This window comes from Cryptomeria japonica, chromosome 1 (genome assembly GCF_030272615.1).
Source record: "Cryptomeria japonica chromosome 1, Sugi_1.0, whole genome shotgun sequence".
Lineage (NCBI taxonomy): Eukaryota > Viridiplantae > Streptophyta > Pinopsida > Cupressales > Cupressaceae > Cryptomeria > Cryptomeria japonica.
In genome coordinates, this window is record NC_081405.1 from 671,760,403 (window position 1) to 671,779,661 (window position 19,259).

Here is a 19,259-nt window from a genome sequence, read left to right on the forward strand (position 1 = left end):
TGTGAGCAGAAGACTGTAATCACCTCAGAAGGCTAACTCAGATTCTGAAGTGTCTCAGATAAGGGAAGTCACTTCAATCTCTTGTTGTAACTTGGATTCCCTATGATCTCTTAGGACTACAGCAAAACAGTCCTCAGTCACACTGAGTACTGCTGAAGCTGAATTCATTGGAGCATGAACTGTATCAAGGAAATTGTGTGGTTTTTCAAATTCTTGTTGAATGCTTTCTTATAATTATTTATTATCAGAGTCATATAGAGATACCTGAAAATTCAGTGTCTTATGGCAGGATAATCTTGTGTTGCAAATGTTCTCACCAAGTCTTTTGAAGCTTGAGTACTTCAGAAGATAGACTTGGAGCTGTGAAGAACACCGCCTTGATTGAGAAGGAGTCTCAACCTCAATGATGCATTGTGTTTCATCAACTATCCTCTGCGGCTAATGTAAGGTGGTAGTGTAATCTTCTCAGGGAGAAGAGTAATTGTTACCATCCTCTGCGGGCAATGTAAGATGGTAGAAAAGATGGATTTTCATCCTATGCTTGTGTGCTAGATGGAAAGTGTACTAGATAGAAGATTATGTTTATTCATTCTTTGCTTGTGTGCAAAATGGAGGACTATGGCTTATGTAACTTCATTCTATGCTTGTGAACAAGATGAAAGATTATGATTTTTTGATGTTACATTTTTCTTTGGGAGAAGATTGAGGTAAAGGTAATGCATTCTTCTCTGGGAGAAGATTAAGGAGAATACTCGTGTGCAAATAAAGATGGTGCTCAGAGAAGATTGAAATGGAAGCTCTTCATCATTCTTAGCAGGCAATGAATGGTGTATATGCGTGATAGATATCATGAAAAGAGTCCATGATGAGCATATATATACTTGTGATTGTATTCATGTCTTGCAGGTGTACATGATAAAGTTCAGGATTCATCCTCTACAGGCAAGGCAAGATGAATATTATAAAAGGATCCATGATGAGTTACCATTATGTGATTTGGTTACTTATTACTTATGGTTACTGGCTACTTGTTGTGATCCTCTCTAAGGAGTGCTGGCTGAGTTCAGATTACAGATTGCACAATGAATGTATCAGGAAAAGTACTTCGGGTATTTGCTTCAACTTGGGCTCTGCAGTGATCTCTTGGGCATGTAGAAAGCAATGTTCCGTAGCATTGAACACTGCAGAAGCTGAGTACATTGCAGCATCTGTTGCATCCAGAGAACCAGTGTGGCTTTGCAAACTCCTCGTTGGATTATTTGGTCAAGCTAGTGGTCCTACCACCATTCATTGTGATAATCAAAGATGTATAAAGATGTCAATAAATCCTGTGTTCCATGACTGGTCCAAACATGTGGAAACACCCTATCACTTCATTCGAGATATGGTGCAAAGAGGCGCCATTCAACTAAAGTACATTAGCACGGATGAACAGGTTGCGGACATCCTTACCAAACCCTTATCCAGAGTGAAGTTCGAATACTTCAGAGACAGACTTGGTATTGTGGAAAACGGAACTCTGATAGAGAGGGACCTCCAATCTCAGTGACTCTATCTGCAGCACTTTGATCATTTTTTGCTTGTGTGCAAGAATGAATTGTGTCCAATCTATGCTTGTGTGCTAGATGGAAAATTGTAATTATGTAAAGACCCACTTGTGTATTACACTTTCTATGCTTGTGTGCTAGAACCATCCTATGCTTGTGTGCTAGGTGGAAGATGTAATTCTATGCTTGTGTGCTAGATCCATTCTATGCTTGTGTGCTAGATGGAACTCTAAAGGTTCAGATTATGTATTCTCTTCTTCCCTAGTTAAGAGGGAGTGTTGTTTGTAACTAGGTAAAAATGGGTTCGGATTGCCTTAAGGCAACATCCGAACCCATATAGGACTGGGTCCTATCCTAAAGGGGTAACATGCCCCCAAGTTGAGCCCAGCCCTATACCTCCACGCCACCCTAAATACTCCACGCCACAATAAATAAATTGGCGCCAAAAGAGGGAGGCCGACTTGGATTTTATAAAGGCTAAGGAATCATATAAATAAAGGTTAAATTGCAAATGCAAATACAATTCAGTTATCCATGAAATCAGCGAATTAGCTCTGCAAACAAGAGGTGCGAAATCACCAAAGAAGGTTGTGCGAATTTGTGCCAAGGATTGGGCGAACTTATTCAAGAGGATATAGGGCATTTTGGTGCAGTCTTGAAGCATGCAAAAAGGGCAGATCTGATATATAAAGATCAGATTCAGAAAAGCAAGCTAAGTATTGTATTTGTGCAATAAGAATGAATACATAATCTGACCTGTGGGTCTTTAATGCTAGGTTTTTCGTCCTTGGAGGTTTTCCGAGCGTATTTGTGTTTGTCTCTTGGTTCCTTGTTTCATTCTTGAATTTACTTGATTATAGTTTACTAAATTACAAATCTGATTAATAAACTAGGGCATGATTAAATGTTACAAATCTGATTACTGATCTAGGGCACGAGTTTAACAACTAATTTCTCTGTCATTTGAAGGTTTTTTGGTGACTTTGAATTTTCTAAGAGGAATCGCCATCGAGGCATGCCATACAAGTGTGGGTTGCTTTGAGTTTTGTGCCGAGGGTTTTATCGGTGAGATTTGAGAATTGCAAATCACTCTTTTTGAGGTATTTGGAGTCTGGACTGGTTAAGGAAATAACATGTTTTCCAAGGCAGTTTGAGTTGGAAGGTGGTGTTTTTGAATGACTAGCTAGCCGTCCCAGTGCAAGATACCAGCCAATCATCTATAGAAGTCTCATCTGGAGGGTTTCTGAGCATTATTGTGCCCCTATTAAGTGGTATTCTTGTGTCAAAGTGCTTTCATATAATTCTGAGGAGATTGGTGTGGTCTTTCTATGTTTGGGAAGGGTTCTTTGACCTATCGCTGCCCTCAGAGGTCTAATTCTGTCAAGGGGAGACACCATGTATAGGTCATAATTTGACTGAGCATCAAATTATGACCTATAACAGATCTGGGATGAACTTTAAGACTGCAGATCAGAGTTATTTTGGCGAGTTATATGTTTGTTATACATTGTAATGTCATTTTGGAATGTTTTAATGTATTTTGCAATTCTATGGATAAGCTTTGAAAGAATAAAAGACTGATCAGAACATATCAGTAAGCATTTTCAGTTGTATTGGCAAGTTACCTTGAGTCGCAAAAAACCATTTTCCAAACCAATTTTTTTTTTGCAGGGGTACACATTACATAGATGTCTTTTTAATAGCATCTAATAGGGGTATAAGTAGAGCAAATAGCAAAACTTTTATCATCAAGATTAAGCTCAACCCACATGACCCTGTAACAGGGGGAGGTGCCATGACTAAAAATATTTTGGCCCAACAAAGGGTTAAGAAGAATGCAGACCCCCTCCCATTCCCCTCAGCATGCTTTGAAGAAAACAGAATATAATTAGTCTAGCTAATCTTGCAAGCACCATCTAGAGAACAACCAACTGATTTGACATCTTGCAATGGGATACATTCCAAATTAGCCTTGGCTCTACACAGGGATTCAACCAAATTTCTGTCATGTGCCTCGATGCCTCGGACATTCCAACTAAGTATTTTCATCAAAGCAAGACAAAGAGAAAGACATGGCAATTAATTCAAGTGAGTGGAGGGATGGTTGTTTCTCCCCTATTCATTCTCTTAAAGTAAGAGAGGAGAGCATTGTTCTTCAACCCAACTAAAGAAAAACCAATTGACCTTCCTCAATTATCACAGCACCTCTAACATTCGCCATTTTCCAATTCAAAGCCCCCATATTTTTTTCAGGATTTTCGTAAACTGATAATCTTTTTGGAAGTACAAATATATTACTTTTATAGAAAAACTGGAAAAGCATGATTACCATGTTATGGTCTTTAGTTCATTACTGTTGATTTAACTGTCATTCAAGGAGTTTGGGTGATCAATAAAAGTGGCTGTGTCAGAACTATTGAGGGTTAGGGCTGCTGTATTAAGAATTTCTTTTGGCGAAATTTAATAAATGACAATGTGCTACCATGTAATTTAGTATTACTGTATTAATAGGTTATGCTTCTTAAGTACAAAAATAAGATAGACTGATTTGATCCTTATGATTTCTGATAGGTTGATTTCAATTTGTTTGGTTTTTCCAGTAGATTCCAATTTCTTTTCTAGCAAGAGCAAACGTCATAAACAGTCATGTGAATGCGAGGGTTAGAATCTGAAAATAACTTGATCTGTTCGTTTTTTGTGCCTTCCAAATTTTTCTCTCTTGTAGAATTCTCAGAGGTGGCCCATATTTGACTAGTTGAGTGATCGTATTACAACAAATATTCACATTGGTTTTTTACCTATGTTATCTATGAAAAATTATGGAATGTGTTTATACACATTGCAAATTATTTTATGCTACTGTAGTATTCCATTCTATTGTTTTTTGGTCATTATCTCTGTCTGAAGTTTATCAAGACATTAAAGAAGATCTTTTACCTGAATCATTTAATTGGATCACTGGAAACACGTTTTCCTTCAATTTTAAGTTAGAAGTATGCTATACTAAATACACAGTTGTTTAAGATTGAAGCAAACTTACCAAAACATTGTATTTGACGTTTAGTAGTTCTCGAGTTTATGATGTTAATTGCTCCTCAAATTTTTAATGTAGAAGATGACCCTTACAATTTATAATATTCAAATTTTCTTTTGTATGCTTTGTCTGAATGAGCTTTACCCTTGATGCTGTACCCTATCTTGTTTGACACCTTGCTCACATGCAGTCATAAGATTGTCATCCTAGCTATTGGAGTGAATATTTGTGGACATGCAAATAACTGATGCCATACTGAGAAGGGCTAAACTTAAAAATGCCACTGTCAGGGACAATAAAATTTGAAGTGATTATGTTCAACTTATGTAAATCTCCTAAATGAACTAGTTCTTTGTCTTCAAGCTGAAATGGAAGAGGCAACTACCTTTGATAGTTGCTTATACCTGAAATGCTTAAATTCTTTCTGAAGGGGACTTCCATTATCTTCTAGTTGCTAGTATCATTTGGAACAGGAATGAAAGTTGATACATGCATGTGGTGTATGAAAACAAAATGTACAAGCCCTTCAATGAAAGCATATTTTTGCGATTTGTTCTCAACCAATTAGGTTATATTTTTATTAGTTTGAACACTAATTAAGTTTGGATGCATTTAATTCTCTCTGGGTCTAGATGAACAATTGTAGCCATCATTAATGACCACATCCATTTCTTACAATGTTTTCTCTTTCTTTCTGTTTGAAGTCATGCTAAACTGAAATGTATATGACAGTTGATGTAGGCCTGGTCTCTGCACTCATCTTATAGAAGATAATTTCAAAATTCATACACAGCTTGAATCTGCAATGCAACAATGAGCCAAAGATAATGTAAACAAGCTTCATGCCTTTACAGTTGCTTGAGTTGAGTGACAATTGCATTATTATTAGTTTCATCTTGTAGGAGGTACTTTAATTCAAGCTTTCGTGGGCAAGTCTGTCATCTGAAACCAAGAACCTCAGGGCTTCTTGGCTCTTTTGGTACCCAGTTGACCCTGTGTAGCTTGCCTTTAACCATATTCTCTCACATATCACTGGTCACTTCTAGGGCCAAGTCCAAAGTATTCTTAAATTCTAGAGGATCAGTTTTCTACTAGTAGCATGCACAGATTTCTCAGAAAGAATTCCCATGGCACAATTCTTAGAATTGTTTAATATCTGATAAAATGTGTCTTTTAGGCTTCACTGTCTTTAAACATATACTTATTTCATCTTTTTCTACATAACTATAATGCTAAAACTCAAATGATACATCAAAGGATGAATTAATAAATTGATATTGTTGCCACCATAAATACTAGGATTTTTTAATTTTTAGTGACCCAACTCCTTGAAAACTGTATGTGGACAGTTGGCCTTGAAGTACTATGTGTTCCTCGGCCAATTTGAGAAATTTGATGGCAAATTATCACATCTGGATGTGTCAATTTCTACAATCTGACCTTGTTTACATCTGATTTTTTGGATGCACCATTTTTTATGCAATAGGCTTTAAATTTATGATTTAAATCTTGGATACTGCTAAAAGATGGATGTTTTAAGTAGAAATACATGTTTCAAATCTATGGTAAAAATCTTGTAATACTTCTAAAAGATATGTTTTAAATTTAAGATAGAAATACACGTCCGTAACTTAAAATGGCATCTTCAATAGAACATGGTTCTTGGGTAGTCTATGGCTATCAACTTACATCCATGGAGACAAGTTGTGAAGTCTAATGGGATTTTGTTTTATTCTTAGCTTCTTCCTTCAACAGGTGACTAGCTCTCATGGCATCAGTTATGCTAGTTACACAATTTCTTTAAACCCTTAAGTCAGTATTGCCAAAACGGTATCTAAGACTTTCTTTTCTGTTAGCATTTTGTCACTGGGGACTGAATCAGAAAAATTATTTTATTATGGAAAACCTATAAGTACTTATTTCAAAACATTAAAAAGTCAAAACACATTTATAATTAGAGGATAACATCTATATTCTTCTAATTAATAAGAAGGTTGTGCATGTTTGTGCTTTTGCCACACTATAAATTTGATCTTTCCCAATCTCTCAATTATGAGAGGAATTTTCACTGGTCTCATAATAATGTCACCTTACAAGTATGCATAACACAAAAAGACTTACATTTGCACAGGTTTACCATTTGGATTATTTAACTTCGTGTCTAGTACTTAATCTCTTTCTACATCCTGTCTAGTACTTCATCTCTTTCTACATTTTTCTAATGCCATTAGTTTTTTGCAATACTAATTTGGTTGTTGGCTGTAGGAGTTTGCAAACATTGAATCTCCAATTCATTCAAGGCTTAAACATTTTTTCTCAACAATATATCGCAAGTAAGTAAAATGAAGAATATTTGTCACTTAAAAGTTTAAACAACTCTTGGCTTAAAATTTGTCAGAAGCGATTTGATGACATCTTTTTGCTTAATATTTGGTGCTAGGTTGAATGTAAAACCATTAGCACAACCTCTTGTGATTTCCACACCTATATGCCATTGTGATGGTGAGTCGTTCATTTGTTCTTTATCATTGTGTTCGTTGATATCTTTTATCTGTGGTGTTTTTCCTACCATCTTGTTTTCCTTTTATCTTCTCTTATTTGAAAACTTTTATGTTGGAATAGTGATCTACAATGTCCTTTTGTACATAATAATAATTTAATATTATTCACTCTTTTCGTTGTTTTGCAAAAGATGCCTCTAGTGGACTGGATTTCAAAATTTAGGAAGAAACAGGTGCAGGCTGGAGCAATAATTGTAAAATATATTCAAAACAAATTTTCAAGAGACTGCAAACGTTATTCATTTGCAATTGGCTTTGTTCTATTTTTTGGTTTGTAATGGAGATAAATGGTTGAATTATATTCAACTTTTGCTTTATCTCTAGCTACTAAAAAATATAAGAGGATAGTTTGCATGAAATGTATGTTTGAGCTATGTTACTGATTCTTCAGAATTTCTCTTGTTTTATTCTGGTTCTAATTCTGAGTCTGGTTCTCCTTGGCAATTTACTGGCCCTCGGGTTCTTCTGAAGTTCCAAATCCTTCCTGGGGATGTACCAGAAATGCTGATGACATTTCTGGTCTGTTTCAGAAACAAGCAGTATAATTATTTGAAACTTTAAAAAATAAAATAAAAAGCAAAACAAAAAGAACTATGTAACTTATCCTAGGCCTACTTATATCTGATCCCATACTTACCCAAATTTTTCCAAACCCTTAACCTCTAAAGGTTTATAGTTTTTCTTTATGTTAACCGTGATTATGACAAGTAGATTCATTTCTAACAAATGGAGAAATTTTGTCTGGAAAAAACTAATCAAGCATTGGGAATAAGGTTTGAATATGACACACAGACCAGATTTTTAGTTAAAAGGTATTTTTCAAGATAACTTTTACAACATCCATTAGTAAGGTATATCACCTTAAAAATATGTGGGAACTACCTTTACTAGATCTCACAAGTCTATCCTCACTTCTTTGTTTTTTTTCTGAGGCCTTAAAGGCCAGTGATTGAGCCTGCACATGTAATGTGCAGTAAAGGAGCTGCTCTCCTAGGTTACTATCTCTGCGTCTTTCCATTCCAATTGGGGTGTAGGTTATCACACCAGCATCATAGTACAGTTGCAAGAGTAAAATGAATTAGGGAGATCAGAAATGCTCCCCGTGGCCCCTTTCTAGAGGGGAGAGAAAGAACTAATGGTGGTGGGTGAAAGGGAATACAACTCCCAGAGAGAGATAGACTATGCAAAATATGACCTTCAGCAACATTGAGCAACCATTGTTGCTTTCCTAATGAGATGATCCAAGATAAAATGAAAACCATGTAGAACACAAGATATCACTGAGAGGGGGGGTGAATCAGTGATATAAACAATTTCAAACAATGTGTGCAACCGGTAGGATAATGAAAACACTAACAAGCAACCACACACAATAGCACATCACATAATAGCGGATATATGAGGAAAACCCAATGTGGGAAAAACCTCGGTGAGAAATGCTGTTGGAGATCTACTACTCCTATCTAGCCTCACAATGAAATAACAGTTTTACCATGTTTTAGGGCACCAACCCAAGGAGCACCAACCCCTAACAATTTATGGGCACCTACCCAAAGGAGCACCAACCCCTGATCTATTCGGAGCACCAACTCAAGGAGCACCAACCCCTACACTAAGCACCCACTCAATGAAATACAATGAGATATAAAAACAATACAATGATAAACACTTTGTTACAAATGAGTTTTGTAACCTTTGCAACCTATTCACTTTGCCGGTTGAACTATTTTTTGTCACACTGGTTCTTCTCTACCGGATCTTAGTTCTCTGTCTAAATCCTCTTCAACTCAGCTTCTGCCTTGCTAGATCTCCTCTCATACTCTCTCTGCTCTCTTTCACTCTCAGTGGCTACCTTACTGGTTTTATCTCTGCCGGTTTGATAGATTGTTATGCTCTGTAACAGTTTACCAGTTACTTTAAACCTTGCCGGTTAAGCCCTTCTTGCCGGTTCTTCTTCTAACACTCAATCACTTCGATATTTTGCTATCAACGCTCAGACTGATCAACTCTCTTCTAGTATGATCACGCTTTTTCATTACCCATCCATCGTCAAACTGCTCAAGTCTTTGATCTGCATATTTATACACATGCTTTCCCGCCAAAAACAGAGTTCAAGCTTTACGTGCCTAGGGTTTTCTTCACCAACCACGATCCGTATCAAATTGGATCTCATCTCCTTGAATCGACAACTTGCAACAGTTCAACAAAAAGCTTTGTCCCTTTTTATTCTTCCTATAAACGTTTACCATATTTAGCAAACTGGACCTTGTTCATCGGCCTTGATTTTGTTGATCACAATAAATGATCTAGTTGTTCCCTTCTCCAGATCAACAAGACGATCAAATATCTCGCTTCGATCATGACACCAAAAAATAAAATCTCTCTTTCGATCTGCTTTGAGCCGCAATCCTCTGCAATTGATCCGTGATTTCCGCAATCTTCATTTAATACCTACCTAAGCCGCAACTACTTGATGATGCACCATTCATCTACCATTGCATGTTCGCCACCTGAAGTCCACGTGACATCTCTGTCAGCATCCAACTCACTTGACGGTGTCGGTTCAAACTCGGTCACCGACCAAACATACTACCAGTATACACTAACCGGTTAACCTTCATATCGTGCACTTCTCTGTTCTTCCGGTTAGGGCATGTTATCATTTACCGGTGATAGTCAACTGATTTGCCAATGTAATGTCCCTACTAGTTAGAGATTATTAACCTCCAAAACAGATTGTTAGAACATGACAAACATATATATATATAAGTAATCTGGATTGCAATCTAACTTTTATACTTAATTAACATAATCATAATCTTCATCTAATAAAAAGGATACGAATGCCATAAGAAAGTATATCCTTAGGCGGCCATGAAGCTCGCCTTCTTGGAACCCCTTGGTTCCAAGCCCTTCAGGAAATCGAAATTGAGTTCGAATCCTGTCTTGGGTGTAACCTCTTACACCCAAGCCCTTCAAGGAAGACCCTTTTCTATTCCTTGCCTTGGTGATGCCTTCATCATCCAAGTCCTCAAAGGGGACCGGCCAGATCCGTCTCTTCTTGGTTGAGTTTAATCAACCAAGCCATACATATGCATATCAATTTTTCAGTACATGTACTGCCCTGGGGATTATCACAATCCCTTCCTTAGACTACGGGAGTTCCCTCCCTATAGCCTCCAATATGTAATTTCCTTTATAATACATTGATAATTTAATATTATTTCATTTTGTACTTCACACATATATTCCTAATGTGTTCCTTATGTATATATTCAATATTCCTTACCATCATTTACCTATGCATTACCTTCTTATTTAATTTCCATTTACCACATCTATTTTAACATAATCATACCTTAGGGTGTGGATCAATACATTAATTCCTTATATTTATTAACATGCATAAATGACAGCGTCTACCTATTCATTACCTATTTTCCATTATACACCTTATATCCTAGTGAACATTCTATACATTGATTATGTTCATTACAAAATAAATAATATTATAAAAAATAAATATCATGAACTTACCCGCAGATGCTCCCTTCCTACCTCTGCGTCCTCCTTCCTTTTCCCTCGATCCCTGCAATTTAATTGGGTTAAATACCCGTGGAGGGGAGTAGACGTGTCCCTCCACGAGGCACCCTCCCGTGGGAAAGGTGGTGACGGCTCGCAGCCTAAGCTGCGGCTACCGTCACACCATTTCCCTTCGAAGGAAGCGGTGGGACGGGAAACGCAGCCCCCGTGGGAAAGGTGGTGACGGCTCGCAGCCTAAGCTGCGGCCGAAGCGGTGGGACGGGAAACGCAGCCCCCGTGGGAAAGGTGGTGACGGCTCGCAGCCTAAGCTGCGGCTACCGTCACACCATTTCCCTTCGAAGGAAGGGGTGTGATGGTAGACGCAGCTTGGGCTGCGTTTCCCGCCCCACCGCTTCCTGCGGGGGTGGTGTTTAAATATAAAACACCTTATTTACTAAATGAATTAATATTTTAATAAACATTTAAGTGAAATTCCTTTTTATATTTTAATAATCATTTTATTTATTAAGTGAATTAATCTATGTAATATTAATAATCACTTAATTTTAAATGAATTAAATCCTATTTAATCTATTTAATAATTACTTAATTTATTAAATCTATTAATCGTATTTAGTATATTTAATAATCACCTTGATTATTATTAAATACCAATATACTTAAACCTATTAATTGTATTACATCAATTGAATATCAATGTTAATGATTTGTTAATATTGTTTTAATAATTGATTTTGTCTTTTATTTAAGAATAAGGCCTTACATCATATGGAGCGGTGGGGATATCACAGTCCCTCCGTCTCAATTTTGCTTGTCCTCAAGCATCTTTAGGTCCTCTTTTTCCCAAGTGGCATCCTCGTTTGGGAGATTCCTCCATTTTATCAGGTGTTCGGTGATGGTCCGGTTCCTAAGCTCTCTTTTTCGTGTGTCCAGAATGATCTCTGGGTATAATGTGAGTTTCCCTTCATCATCTAGGGGAGGTAGTTCACTGCAAGGAACCAAGTGTTGCCTGAGAACCTTCTTAAGTCGGGAAACATGGAACACATTATGTATTTTGCTGCTTTTGGGAAGTTCAATCTCATAAGCTACTTCTCCAATCCTTCGAATGACTTTGTAGGGCCCATAAAATCGGGGTTTCAGTTTTTCAGTCCCATTCTTCTTGAGGGATGATTGCTTATATGGTTGTAACCTTAGGAATACTAGATCTCCGACCTCAAATGTCCGTTCTACCCGCTTCCTGTCGACATAGATCTTTTGTTGGTTTTGCGCTTGTTGTAAATTTTCTTTCAGAGTCTTCAGGATGTCTCTACTCTGTTGTAAAAAATCTTGTGCTCTAGGTACTTTGCTTTCTTGGGTTGTTAGTTCCCCAAAGCTTGTGGCCTCATAGCCGTATAAGGCTTGGAAAGGACTCATCCCTATTGACATGTGGTGAGTCGTGTTGTAACAATGTTCGCCTAAGTGTAGCCACTTAATCCAAGCAGTCTGTTGCCCTGTAACATAGTTCTTTAGATAGCCCTCTATCCATTGGTTCACTATTTCTGTTTGCCCATCGGTTTGAGGATGGTAACTGGTACTAGGGGTTAAATCTGTTCCCGCCATTCTAAAGAGTTCCTGCCAAAACTGGCTAATAAACTTGCTATCTCTGTCACTGACAATATTTAGAGGGAGCCCATGGAGTCTGAAAATTTCCTTGAAGAATAGATTTGCTATCTGGTGGGCTTTGTATTCGGTGGAGATTGCAAGGAAGTGGGCATACTTCGTGAGTCTATCTACCACCACAAAAATGCTATCCTTCCCTTGCGTCCTTGGCAACCCCGTTATGAAATCCATAGAGATACTCTCCCACTTTTGATTAGGAATAGGTAATGGCTGAAGCAATCCAGCTGGGTGGGTGAGTTCTGTTTTATTGCGTTGACATGTTAAGCACTCTTGAACATACTTTTGGATATCTCCTTTTTGGTTCCTCCATGCATATCGTTCCCTAATATGCTTATAAGTTTTGTAGTACCCTGGGTGTCCTGCAAGGGGGTTGTCATTAAATTCTTTGAGAATTTTGCTTTTGAATTTGGTCTGAGGAGTCAAGTATATCCTTCCTTTATATAAAATGAGGTTTCCTTTAATACTGAAATCTTTGTTGGGTAGATTCCCGACCAAAATTTCCTTTGCCTGGGGATCTTGATCATATTCATTAAGGATCTCTTCCTTCCAATCTTTTGAGATACTGGTCATGGTATTGAGATGAGCTCTCCGGGATAGTGCATCTGCTGCCCCATTGTTCACCCCTTTCACATATTCTATATCAAAGTCGTAGGCTTGTATTTTGCTCACCCATTTTTGTTGCCTATCATTTAGGTCCTTTTGGCTCAAAAAGAAGCGTAGACTGTTATGATTAGTCTTTACACCAAACCTACCACAGACCAAGTATTGGCGAAATTTGGCCAATGCGTGCATTATGGCTAGCATCTCTTTGTCATAGACAGAGTAGTGTCTTTCTGCGGCGGTGAGTTTGCGGCTCTCAAAAGCTATGGGATGTTTCTTTTGCATGAGTACGGCCCCAATTCCCTCCCCTGATGCATCACACTGTAGTTCAAAAGGAATAGAGAAATCGGGAATGGCTAATACTGGGCAAGAGCTCATGGTTATCTTAAGTCGTTCAAAGGCCTGTTGGGCTTGGTCATTCCATGCGAAAGCCCCCTTCTTAGTTAGGTCGGTGAGGGGTGCTGCAATCTTGGAGAACCCTTTTACAAAGTGTCTATAGTAGCTGCATAGTCCCACAAATCCCCTTACTTGGGTTAGGGTTCTAGGGGTGGGCCATTCCTTGATGGCTTTGATTTTTTCTTTGTCCACACTTACTCCTGCCTCACTAATTTTGTGTCCTAGGTAGATGATTTCTTTCATCCCAAATTCACATTTGGAGGCTTTAGCGTACAATGATTGTGACTCCAGAATATTCAATACCTCTTCGACGTGCAGGAGATGCTCTTCCCATGTTTTGCTGTAAATGAGTATATCATCGAAGAATATTAGAAGAGACTTCCTCAATTGTTGTCTGAATGTATGGTTCATGCATGACTGGAAAGTGGCTGGGGCGTTAGTGAGACCAAATGGCATAACCAGAAATTCGAAATGTCCATAGTGACATCTGAATGCTGTTTTGGGAATATCCTCTTCCCTCATTTTGATCTGGTGATATCTTGACCTTAGATCGATTTTAGAGAAGTATTTTGCTCCATGGAGTTCATCCATTAGTTCATCGATCCTTGGGATTGGGTATCTGTTTTTTACAGTTTTCTTATTCAAGGCCCGGTAATCTATGCACATTCTCATAGTCCCGCCTTTCTTCTTGACCAATACTACTGATGAAGTGAAGGAGCTGCTGCTGGGTTGGATGTGTCCCATTTCTAATAACTCCTTTATGGTCTTTTCAATCTCCTCTTTGAACTTGTGGGGGTGGCGGTAAGGGGTGGTAATGACAGGTTTTGCTCCTTCCTCTAATTCAATGGAGTGTTCGAATCCCCTTTTTGGGGGTAACCCTGGGGGAATGTCCTCGAAGACCTTTTTGTGTCTTCTCAGGATAGGTTGTATTTCATTTTGAATGATCTGGCCTTCAGTTGGAGATTTGTCCAAGACCATGCATTGGGCGACCCACTCTCCTTGATCGTGTCTAAGGATTTTCTCCATTTTATTGCATGATACTATTTTTGGAGAGCCATGGGGAATTCCCTTCAATATTATTTCTCTCCCCTCGTGTTGGAAGCATATCTCCCGATTTGGACTATCCATGGTGAATCGTCCTGTTGGTGTTTGTTTTATCATCTATGAAACATTAGGATAGGATACCTGAAGGTATTCTATCCTCTCCTGAAAAATCACTATTGATTCCAAGGTCTATATGTGCGAACAAGCGACTTTAGTGGAATAGCTTCTTCGGCAGTGTATGCTGAAATTTTCAAGGGGGACTTACGTTTGACAAGTATTTTGAACTGCTGGACTTAGATGGATTTAGCAATTTAGGCTCTTCTTTTTTTTTGGAATTTTCTGGGATTTAGACTTTCAAAGAAATGGGAAAAGGGAGATAGGGTTTAGGAAGGCTAATCTAATCCAACGAATTCTGGAGACGGTATCAACTGGGTGCTTTCGAGAAACCAAACCTTGCTTCGCCACACTAGGGACAACTACACAAGGCTGGTGCAATCTTCAATGGGTTGTGCTTATGATCAAGATGTTGGCATGCACAGGGGATGGGCTCAGACTAACTTTGCACGGTAGAATGGAAATCATCCATTTACCAAAAGTATGAGCGGAAATACACCATCAATTGATACTTATCAAATCCTTCATTCAAATTACCAACAATGAAAGCAAATCTAAATTATTTCTAACTAAGTGTTGAGGCAATTGAAACCATGCAAATCATTCAGATAATAGAGATTACAAAGCAGCGCACATGTAATATATTATCTCGAAATGACCTTAGCAACAATACATCAAAAACCTCACACCCTCCAAATGAGAGGAGGTAGCCTTATATAGTTTTCAAGAATAAATGAACGGCCGAGATCAAACAGTGATCAAGGGCCCAGATTGAAAGCTATAAACCCTAATTAGGGTTTCCCAAAACTAACTACCCTCGACCAATTACATTTGGGACACTTGTCCTTCTTGCTAAATATGAACCATCAATGAAAATAGAAGGTTGTTGCATTGTGAAGTGTGCCCTTCTAGAAGCTTCTGGATAAGTCAGGTTCATCGAACCTGGACATGCTGACTTGGAGCAATCTGATTGGTTGGAAAATGACAAGGCGTCACCTCAACGTGTTGGATGTCTTTCTTGAATTCTCCAATTTGTGTCAAGAAATCGTCTAAGTATGGAAATTTGATTCCTTTTTGTCGCCATTTGATTCTGCTTGGGAGCTTGTCTTTTTTAATTCCTTCAGGAGATGAAATTCTTCAAGAAGTTGGAAGTTTATCTAACTTTTCCATATTTTCACCAAGTCTGAGAACTTTTCTTTCTTGATGCCTTGAGATTCTTTCAAGTGCCTCAAATTTGGAGGAGAAATCTCCCCTCGTGAAGTTTTTCTCATACTTAGCCAAATTTTGGCCCTCTCTATACTCGGACGAACCTTGCTCGTGGTCCTGTCTTCAATTCTGAATTTGGCTCGAAACTCCATTTGTGTTTTCTGTGATGATCCTGCCTTCAGTTGCCAGTTTCTATTGCGTGGGAGGAGGGTAAAAGCTCTAGATAACCCCTTGCAAATATGAAAGGATGGGATCAAGTTGTTCAGGCATTCGCTGTGATCATGTCCTTCTTCTCGATACCCTGACATGCCTTCAACATTTCCCATACTTAGCCAAATTTTGGCTATCTTCACGCCCGGATGAACCTTGCCTGTGAACTCCAACTGCGATCTCTATGATGATCCCGCTTCTATTTCCTCTTGCGACCTGTAAAACCAAAGGAAAATAAGTTAGAAATCTATCTTGGATTAAAGAAAATCGAGGCTGCGAACGGCTAAGTGTTTGGAAAATTTCACTTCATTTTCATACTTAGCCATAAAAACTGAAATTTCATCCTCAAAACCCTTTAGTCTTCAAGGGTGGTTGTGATCGTAAATCAACACCAAGTGTTATAACTCCGAAAATTTCTTATACTTAGCCAAAAAAAAATGATTTTCATTCTCTAGAAATTCGAATAAGTTTACTAAAAATCATTTCTTAAAACTCTGAAAAATACTTAGAAAATTCATAAATCTGCATCATGAATTCCATTTCACCTTCGAATGGATGGAAGTAAGGCTGGATTTTCTCAAGAACACTCAGGAAATTCAAGAACGATTCAATAACTCTTCCTTATGCTGGTTGTCTTTCTCAAAAAAATCTATGAAACTTTTGTCAAAAAAGTTTATCCAACCTCCAACACTGTTCAAAACTTTCTCCTGATCATCTTCAAACCGAAAATACTTTACTAAGCTCTCGTTAGTAACTCAAACTTCTTGGTGTAGAAATGAAGTTAACAACTAAGTATTTGTAAATAAAGTTAAATCCTCAATCAGAAACCCTTGAAATCTTCCAACTCATGTTTCCAATTTTAAATTCATTCTTTAGGAAAGTGTTGTCATGTTTCCAAATTCGAAGAAAATATATTCCAGAAGTTTCCAATTTGGCTATAAGTTCGAAATATTTATTAATCTTCCAATATTCTCCTTTTGCAAACTTTCTATTTTGGATTTAAGTTCGAAATCTTGAAGGATTTTCTTGACATCATTTTGTATTTTCGTTGATTCTATTTGACTTTTATGTGTAGGTGGACTTTTTGGAAGTTTATCTTCATCTTCTTCAAGTTTTGGCGGATTTTGCTTACCTCTCCAAGGTATGGCGGAGTTTAGAGGGCCTTCCCCTATCATACTTAGCATCTACTTCCTTGGGCGGAGTTTTGAAGGGTCCCTTCAACATGGAGGGCGGAGTTTGAGCAAAGCTCAATCAAGGCGAATTTTTAGCTAAGGCATAGGGTGGACTTTGGAACACACCCCCTAGGCACCCCACACACATGGCGGACTTTAGAGTGTTGGCCATCATGGCCTCTTCCAAAACATGGTAGACTTTGAAGGGTTGGCCACCAACATGGAAGGATAGGGCGGAGTTTCAAGGCCATTCACTCAGCAACACCTTGGGTGGAGTTTTGGATGACCAGCACCATGGGCGGAGTTTTGGTGAGTCCCCTTAGGCATGGCGGACTTTGGTGGCACCTCCTACATGGCTCTCTAACCTTTGGCAGACTTTAGACTTGGCTCCATCAAGGCGAAATTTTGGCTAAGGCATAGGGTGGACTTTAGACATTGCTCCTTCATGGCCTCCATCAAGGTGTAGATTTGACTAAGGCATGGGGCAGACTTTGAAGTTAGCTCCCACATGACCTCTCTTCTTGGGCGGACTTTGGTGAGTGTTCCTTCATGGCCTCCATCAAAGTGTAAATTTAACTAAGGCATGGGGCGGACTTTGAAGGTCCCTCCTCATGACTCTCCTAAGGCATGGCGGACTTTGAAGTTAGCTCCCACATGACCTCTCTTCTTGGGCGGACTTTGGACAAGGCTTCTCCATCACTTGGCATGCTTGGGCGGACTTTAAAGAGTGCTCCCACCTTGGGCGGACTTTGAGGCGCTCTCCACATGCTTGGGCAGACTTTGAAGAGTGCCCCCACATGCTTGGGCGGACTTTGAGGCGCTCTCCACCTTGGGCAGACTTTGGTGGTGTCTCATCTTGGGCGGACTTTGGTGGTGTCCCCAACTTGGGCGGACTTCTATCATCTCTCCCACCTTGGGCGGACTTTGGGCATCCCTCCTCTTGGGCCGACTTCATGCATCTCTCCCATCTTGGCGGAGTTTTGGTCTACCTGCCAACATGGCGGACTTTTAGACATCTCCAACATGGGCAGACTTCTAGACCTTTGCTCTTCAAGGCGGACTTTTGGAGGCTCTCAAGAGGGCGGACTATATATGAAATATAACATTTAAGTATAAGTGGTCTTATACTTTAAGTTATATTTCATATATATTGTCAGGATGTTTGAGAGTGGTTTCGGGCCTCTAGGACTAATAATGCAAAATCTAGTTTTTGGAGGATTCTCCAATTTTTCAGACTTAGTCAAATTTCAGGATCAGGATGACATTCCAAACTTAGCCAAATTTCAGGACATTTGAGGATCAGGATGATTTTTCGAGCTGATTATCCTTAGAAGGTGCCATGACCCCCTAAAATATAGGAACTTAGCTTTTTAGGTCAAAACTTGAAAATTTTGGATCGCGGTCGAAGCAGGTCAGTGGTACAAGCGTAAACCCTAGGTTTGCATCCCGAAAAAGCAAAAAACCTAAAATCTAGGGATTTAGCTTTTTTAGGTCAAAACGTGGAATTTTCGAGTTCCGGTCGAAGTTGGTTAGTGGTACAAGTGTAAACCCTAGGTTTGCATCCTGAAAAAGCAAAAAGCCTAAAATCTAGGGATTTAGCTTTTTAGGTCAAAACTTGGAATTTTCGAGTTCCGATCGAAGCTGGTCAGTGGTACAAGTGTAAACCCTAGGTTTGCATCCCAAAAAAGCAAAAAGCCTAAAATCTAGGGATTTAGCTTTTTAGGTCAAAACTTGGAATTTTCGAGTTCCGGTCGAAGCTGGTCAGTGGTACAAGTGTAAACCCTAGGTTTGCATCCCGAAAAAGCAAAAAGCAGACATCCCTAAAAAATAGGAAAAACTTTCTAAAAATAGTCATACCGGGGATCGGGTTGAAAATGCCAAAAACGAAACTTCCTAAAAAAAAGGAAAAAGCAAAAAAGCAAACTTTCTAAAAATAGAAAGTTGTCCAAATTCGTCCAAATCAATTGGGATCTTCGTCCCTTGGCCTCTCTAAGCACTCTGGTGGTGTTCGCATTTCGGAATCACATAACTTGCAAAAACTAACTTTCAATCGTCAGGCCTGAAACGCTCTGAACTGGACAAGGCTTGGTGAAACTGCAGCAAAAGGTCACAGGACACTAACAAAACCCTAGAAAGAAGGAAAAGAGAGGGTCCCCATTTGCAATGGGGCGAT

The 19,259-nt window shown here is 38.8% G+C and overlaps 1 protein-coding gene across 7 annotated transcripts in view; it reads left to right on the forward strand.

Annotated features, from left to right (window-relative positions):
• LOC131026781 (actin-related protein 8) overlaps positions 1–19,259 on the forward strand; it is a 183,948-nt gene that overhangs the window by 63,893 nt on the left and 100,796 nt on the right. For 6 of the 7 annotated variants that reach the window (XM_057956755.2, XM_057956756.2, XM_057956757.2 and 3 more), the window contains 2 exons: positions 6,847–6,914; positions 7,022–7,083. The exons of the other annotated variant lie outside the window; for it this stretch is intronic. In XM_057956755.2, the coding sequence (XP_057812738.1) occupies positions 6,847–6,914; positions 7,022–7,083 (130 nt within the window). The remainder of the gene's footprint in view (positions 1–6,846; positions 6,915–7,021; positions 7,084–19,259) is intronic. 7 annotated transcript variants of the gene reach the window in all.